Source organism: Microplitis mediator, chromosome 7 (genome assembly GCF_029852145.1).
Source record: "Microplitis mediator isolate UGA2020A chromosome 7, iyMicMedi2.1, whole genome shotgun sequence".
In the NCBI taxonomy this organism is placed as follows: Eukaryota; Metazoa; Arthropoda; class Insecta; order Hymenoptera; family Braconidae; genus Microplitis; species Microplitis mediator.
Genome location: NC_079975.1, coordinates 12,248,499 through 12,255,178, shown reverse-complemented (window position 1 = coordinate 12,255,178; position 6,680 = coordinate 12,248,499). Strand labels below are relative to the sequence as shown.

At 27.8% G+C, this 6,680-nt stretch overlaps 1 protein-coding gene across 3 annotated transcripts; it reads right to left on the bottom strand.

Annotated features, from left to right (window-relative positions):
* Nucleotides 1-4,351: 4,351 nt before the first annotated feature.
* Nucleotides 4,352-6,367, bottom strand: LOC130671298 (uncharacterized). Of its 3 annotated transcripts, none has more exons than XR_008990497.1 (3): nt 5,693-6,367; nt 5,455-5,616; nt 4,352-4,573 (listed from the first exon to the last, which is right to left on the bottom strand). XR_008990497.1 is itself a non-coding variant. In XM_057475099.1 (2 exons), exons 1-2 carry the CDS (start codon nt 6,223-6,225, stop codon nt 5,457-5,459), a joined length of 693 nt encoding a protein of 230 aa, XP_057331082.1. In that variant the 5' UTR covers nt 6,226-6,364; the 3' UTR covers nt 5,107-5,456. The 3 variants fall into 3 exon arrangements, 1 of the variants encoding a protein (XP_057331082.1); XR_008990498.1 differs by lacking the exon at nt 4,352-4,573 and adding an exon at nt 4,586-5,082; XM_057475099.1 differs by lacking the exon at nt 4,352-4,573 and having other exon boundaries at nt 5,107-5,616; nt 5,693-6,364.
* Nucleotides 6,368-6,680: the final 313 nt, after the last annotated feature.

Genomic DNA, 6,680 nt, shown 5'->3' with positions numbered 1-6,680 from the left:
CTGGATGAATATAGCAATACGAATAAATATTTACTTAACAACTTATTGATGTTAATTTGTTAATTTTGCAAAAAAAAATTCTATTTATAATCAATTTGATTAATGAGTATAAGAAAAACAAATAAATAATTAATAATCTTGAATAAAATATCGGAAAAATTTAGACGACAGTTAAAGGTTAACTCTTTACCGAGAAATAATATTTTTTGAATTATTTGCTATATATAGGTTCTTTATTTACGAAATATATATCTTTCTAAATCATAAATAAAGAACCTTTACGATATTTATTAGTGGTGCAACTATCTCTTTTATTTTTAATTTCATAATATATCAAACAATCTAAACTATATAATTTTTGGCAGGACAAAGACTTTGTTTATCAAATAAATTGAATTTATCTGGTTCAAAAACTTACGAAGAAAATGGTTACACATTGATTTAAAATTTGTTGGTACAGTGGACACAATTAGAAGAAAATATTATTTTATAAATTTTTATAAGTTAATTATTTTAGTTTGCTGTTAGATTTAAATGATAGATCAAGATTGATTTTATTTTTAGATAAAAACGATAGTAGTTCATGGTACAAAATAATAGAGTATTGCTCTAGCACCTGTAGACCAGTCATTTTACATGTAATCATATATACTCATGTATACTTACGTATAATCAGATAAAATAATGTTTTATCGGGTATTGTTACCGCAATTGTAACCCCAAGTCAACCAATGTTTCTGTATATGTACAACGAAGTGTATTGGTGATGTTCTCCCTTGATCCTACAGGAGAATTTTAAGAAAAGATGATGTATAATACAAGCTACTGAAAAAAGCAGAACAGAAATGTATACATCTTTCCGATCCATTGATATTATACTCGCATGTATTGTATCCTTCGTGTTATTTATCCAATCAATTTGAAATTATATTGGTCAAAATTTTTATATAGGGTAAGAGCACCAGTATCCAGCCCCAAACTAGTAGCCAGCTATACTTCATGTTAAATTATATCTATATTAGGGTGTGCCATTTTGAGGCGACTTTTTTTTTTCAACAAAAAAACAGGCTGAATACTCGCAGGAAGTTGAGAAAAGTAGCCTGTTAAAAGCGGAGCTCTTAGTATTAATATTTAGAGGTGCCTATTTCTAATCTACCATTTCCCATTTAAGTAACATGGGAAAAAAAATTTTTTTTTTTTTTATTTTTCTAGCTCGGCATTCGCACCTCATATAAATAAGTCCATAGCATATTCTTGCAGAGAATTTAACGTTCTACAAAAAAGGTCTCTTATCATTTTTTGATAAATCCATCCATTCGAAAGTTATTGGAGCTGGAAGTCAAATCTATAATAAATTTCTAGATCTTTTTACTTTTCCAGCAAAACTATCAGACTTATCAAAAAATGTCATATGATCGTTTTAATAGACAATTGTATTCCTTACAAATTATTCTCAATGAAGTTTGTTGAAATTCCGCATTGTTTTCTAGTTATTTTCATTTTAATGTTAAGTTCTCAGAATAGAAAAGAAGACTATTATTTTCACGAGCTTGGCATTAAAATGAAAATAACTGGAAAACAATGCGGAATTTGAAAAAACTTCATTGAAAATAGTTTGTAAGGAATAAAATTGTCTACAAAAAAGATCCTATGACATTTTTTTGATAAGTCTGATAGTTTTGCTGGAAAAGTAAAAAGATCTGGAAATTTATTATAGAAATGACTTCCAGCTCCAATAACTTTCGAATGGATGGATTTATCAAAAAATGATAAGAGACTTTTTTTGTAGAGCGTTAAATTTTCTGCAAGAATGTGCTATAGACTTATTTATATAAGGTGCGAATGCCGAGCTAGAAAAATAAAAAAATAAAAAATTTTTTTTCCCATGTTATTTAAATGGGAAATGGAAGATTAGAAATAGGCATCTCTAAATATTAATATTAAGAGCTCCGCTTTTAACAGGCTTCTTTTCTCACCTTCCTGCAAGTTTTTAGCCTGTTTTTTTGTTGAAAAAAAAGTCGCCTCAAAATGGCACACCCTAATCTATATACACTGGTCACAGAAATTATGGGATATAAAAAAAAATTGTAAATTTTACAGCGATTTTCAACATGCTGTAACTCGGAGGAAAATGGTCGTACAGCATAAATAAAAAGAGCAAATTGTAGCTTCAAGTTCTTCGTTTTCAAATCAGGACTTCAACATTTTTTAACATACACGGTTTCGGAGTGATCCTAAGAAAACCACCAGGAAAAAAAATTTCCAAATGTTTGCTCCACTTAAAAAAGGTCTATGGGTTAAATAATTTTTTTTTTGATAATTTAACCTTATGACTCTATTAGGAAATTTCATGTCCTTTAATTTGCCCCTTTAAAAAATCCTCTACGAAAATTTGGCGCGGAGTTATCATTGATCAAAGCAAAAAAGTTCATTTTGACTTTGACAATCAATAACTCGGGACATATTGGTCGTACAGGGAATAGAAAAAGGTTTGTGAAAACTGTCCTGGCAATTTCAAAACAGGATTGATTTTCTTAACATTAAAGGCATTGTGAAGATGATAAGGAAGAAAAATATCGAAAAAAAAATTTCGATATAATCAATTTTTTTGAAAAAAAAAAAAAAAAAAAAAAAAAAAAAAAAAAAAAAAAAATTTTTGAAAAATGGTGCTCTTATCCTATAAAAGTTTCTATTTTATTTTAATAGTGCCATACTTAAGCAAAAAAATTAAGAAAAGTAGCAAAAGTTGTACCAGAAAAGGATGCAATGAATAGAGTAAATGAAATTGTACGTTTTGTTTGAATTTATTGAAATATACGATGTTTATAATAAAATATTTCTAATGAAATTAAAAACTTCTTAATTTTTTGTAATCTAGAATACATACTTAAAAAAGCACTCTGAAAAAATGCACAAACTATTGATTATAACTATTCATTATTTATAAATGGAAATTGTTATCAATTAAAGCTCTTTTCAATTTCAGAAAAAATAAAAAGACGTACGGCGCAGTTCATCGTGAAATGAAGAAAATCAACTACGAGTCATGTGAAATAACTGAAACTGAGAGATTCTTCAATAGTCAAAGATCAAGATTTGCTGTTTCTACTCTGGTATGATAAGATTCATCTTAGTTGGCTAATTAAATACCTTAACTTGAAAGAGCTTAAATCGTTCATCAACAAAGTTCTAGAGGCTGAATCGGTTGACGGCTGTCCTAACGTTGATTAGACTAAGAAAAAAAAGTTCTCATCACAAATTCATCGAATCTGTTTGCAATATTGGAGATTTGACTGACGGTAATGAGACAACGACAATAGACGTCGTGAACCGTAATCGTGAACTTCGAACCGAATTACATTACAGTATTTTGAATACAGAAAGCAAGAGTTGCGTCGTTTGCTTATAAATTTTCTTCTACATTTATCAACTGGCTTGCTAGTGAAGGTATTGCATATAACATTATTTTATTTGTAAATTGTGATTAATATTTTTTAAATTTATTAATTTCAGATACTAAAATGTCCAAATCTGTTTACACCATACTACCCTGATTAAACAAAATGATTAAAAATGATTTCACACGTTAAATGTCCATAAGAGACAGGATTAGAAATGATTTGAAGGATTAAAAAGTATTTGAAATGATTAAAAAACAAATCATTTTAAATACTTTTTAATCATTTGTTTTAATCAGGGTAAGCTTTTTGATGTATAAAAGAATTGCACAAATAGTAGATCTATTTTTTTTTTGGTGCGTCAGGATCACAATAAAATTGATGGATGAGATAGTTTAAATAGAGTAAAATTAAATTATTGTAATTCTGTGATTTATAAATCTTATCAGCACGTAAGAGTGCGCAATAATGATATTAATTATAATAATAATAAATTGTTAATTGCTAATAAATTATTAAGATTAATTCTTCACCTACCGAGTCCAAAAATAAATCCCATTTCCATTTTTACTTGTAATTAATGTTGTATTAATGTCTTTTATTTCTAGTTCCGTGGTAGACCACGAATCGTCATTTTTGCATCCTAATAAGTATTTAAAAAAATCATACTTTAAAAAAGTTATCTGCATTAAATAGATGATTATTATAAATATAAATCAATATTAGTTTGCAAATCAATTTTTTAGTTTTATATAAAAAAAGAACTCAGTACTAAAAAAATAATTAAAAAAAAAATTACTCATAGTTTCTTCATGTTTCTGCAAAAGAAATTTTTTAAAAATTTTCTTTTTAATAACTTATTTTTGTTATTGAAGGTATCTAAGTAGACTAGGTAAGCCTGTGATCAGATATACATTGTAAAAAAAGATTTCTTCTGAATGTATATATAAATAAACATTTATATACGCCCGTGAAAAATATACTCCAAAAAAATATTTAATTGTGAAAAAACATTAGAAAATTTTAATTTGACACTGCATGTGATTTAATAGATTGATCATTACTTAGAGTGATCAATAGATGTTTTATTACTGATTAAAAATTACAGTGGCTGTTGGGTTCGAACCTAGATCCAACCGATGTTGTCCGTGTTGCTTTTCAGTGCAAAGATTCACCTACGTGAAAGAGTGATAATAGATAGCTTAAATCGACATACGAATAAAATTTACAGAATTTTATACAAGTTTATAAAACTTCATGGAATTCCGCAAAATTATCATCTATATAATACTAGATTAAAATTCAAGAAATTAGATGCAATAAAATTTTATGGAATTTTATAAAATAATTTTTTTTTTCAGGTCAGTCATATATCTAGAACTGTTTAATCATTTACATTTTAATGTTAGCCTTTGAATTGAAAAATCATCTAAACTGACATCCAGTATTTATACGAAGTCTTTAGGAAATATGTTTAAGATACTTGGGTTCTGGTGAAAGTAAAGGTATTTTTATCACATTTTTTTAGTGTTGTTTCCAATGACATGGACAAAAAATAATTAATGATTAACATATAGTGGAATATAGGAAATTTTTATTGGAACAGTCTATAGAATCCCTGGTTTGGAATTCCGATTGAAAACCGATTGGGATCCGACTGATTTTAATTGGAATTAATCTGTATCTATCGCAAAAAGTGCATAAAAATAAAAATATTATTTACCGATTGAATCCCATTAAAAATTTTTAACCGTAATGAATCGGTTCCAATCGGAAAATAATATTTTTATTTCGTTATTATTTTCCGATTGGAACCAATTCATTCCTATAAAAATTTTGAATGGGATTCAATAGGTTTCAATTGGAAAATAATATATTTTTTGGAAATTTCCGATTCACTTCAATAAGATTTCTCAACCAGGTATCATCGGAAACAAATTGGATTTAAATAACCGAAAAATTTGAAAACTAATTTAATTTTCCCTATTGCCTTGGAGTTGTATATAAGTTTAACTTAAGTAAATAAATCAAATAAGAATTTATTTTGGATATGTACTTTTATTCTAAAATATATATTGCACCCAAAGGTTGGATTGTGGTTGATTCATCAACTACTTCAATAGAACGAGAATAACCATCATATAATTCCCAATTATTATCTGATCTTAAGCAGTAGGCAACTTTGTAATTATGATAACTTCCAATAATTCCAGCTAATCTAAAAAAATAAAATTGATTAATGTTTATTAACTATTAAACTCATCAAAATAAAGGCGCGAATAAAGTAAGCTTACCTGTATTTATCTACCATATCCAAATTTAACGTTATCGGTAAATCTTCTAAACAACATTCTATACATTTATTATTTTTATCTATAACATCCAGTGCAATAAATATGTGAAAATTAGGGTATGCAGTGACAGTGCATAACTTAAAGCAGTTCTCCTTGCGACATTTTACTTTTTTTAGAGTTTTACAAAAAACCACAGCTCTGTTTAACGCTTTAAACCCATGATTAATAATGATTTTAGGGTCAACTTTTAGTACTGAAGTCATAAATGTACACTGGTCACAAGAATTACAAAAATATGTATTATAGACACTAGGTTCATTATTTAAACATATTTTCCATGTGATAGCAGCATCTTCACATACATTAATTTTATAAGTACAAATACTAGTTTCTTTTTCAATAAATAACGTATAGAAATTTAACGATTTAAGTAACAGAGCTCGCTGTTCATAAATGTGAGCAGAAAATTTTGATTCAATAAAATCAAGAGTAAATTTTATTGTTTTATTAATTGATTTTTTCAGAGAATCCATGTAATTATTCCCTCGCAGATTTGAATCACGGTGGAAACACCGTGGAAGTGTAAACACCGTGGATCTACCATGATTCCTCGGTGGCTTGACCACTGTGTATACACGGTGGATACACCGCGTAATCACAGTGGTAAAATGGAACAAACCCACCGTGTTTCCACCGTGATCCAAATTTGCGAGAGTTGTTATCTATTGCACTACAAGATATTATATGCACTATGCAGTCAAAATTACTTGTATCTGATAATTCAAAAATATTATTTTTTATAAGGATTGATGGCAAAATATCTCCAATCTGAAGCATTGATACTGAATTTTTCTGTACTGCAGTACTTTGGATTTTCTCCGTTATTGGTGTTGCTTCCAAGCAACTTTCATCAAAACTTAATGAAGTATTAAAATAAAATTTATTTTGAGTCTCTTTGTTCCGCCAATTATCTCTCGAAATAGTATCT

Excerpts from the sequence above, each read along its gene's own strand:
- LOC130671298 (XM_057475099.1), bottom strand. The coding sequence starts at position 6,225 with ATGGATTCTCTGAAAAAATCAATTAATAAAACAATAAAATTTACTCTT. Across the intron at positions 5,617-5,692 it reads GATATGGTAGATAAATACAG|ATTAGCTGGAATTATTGGAA; the intron begins GTAAGCTTACTT and ends TTATTTTTTTAG.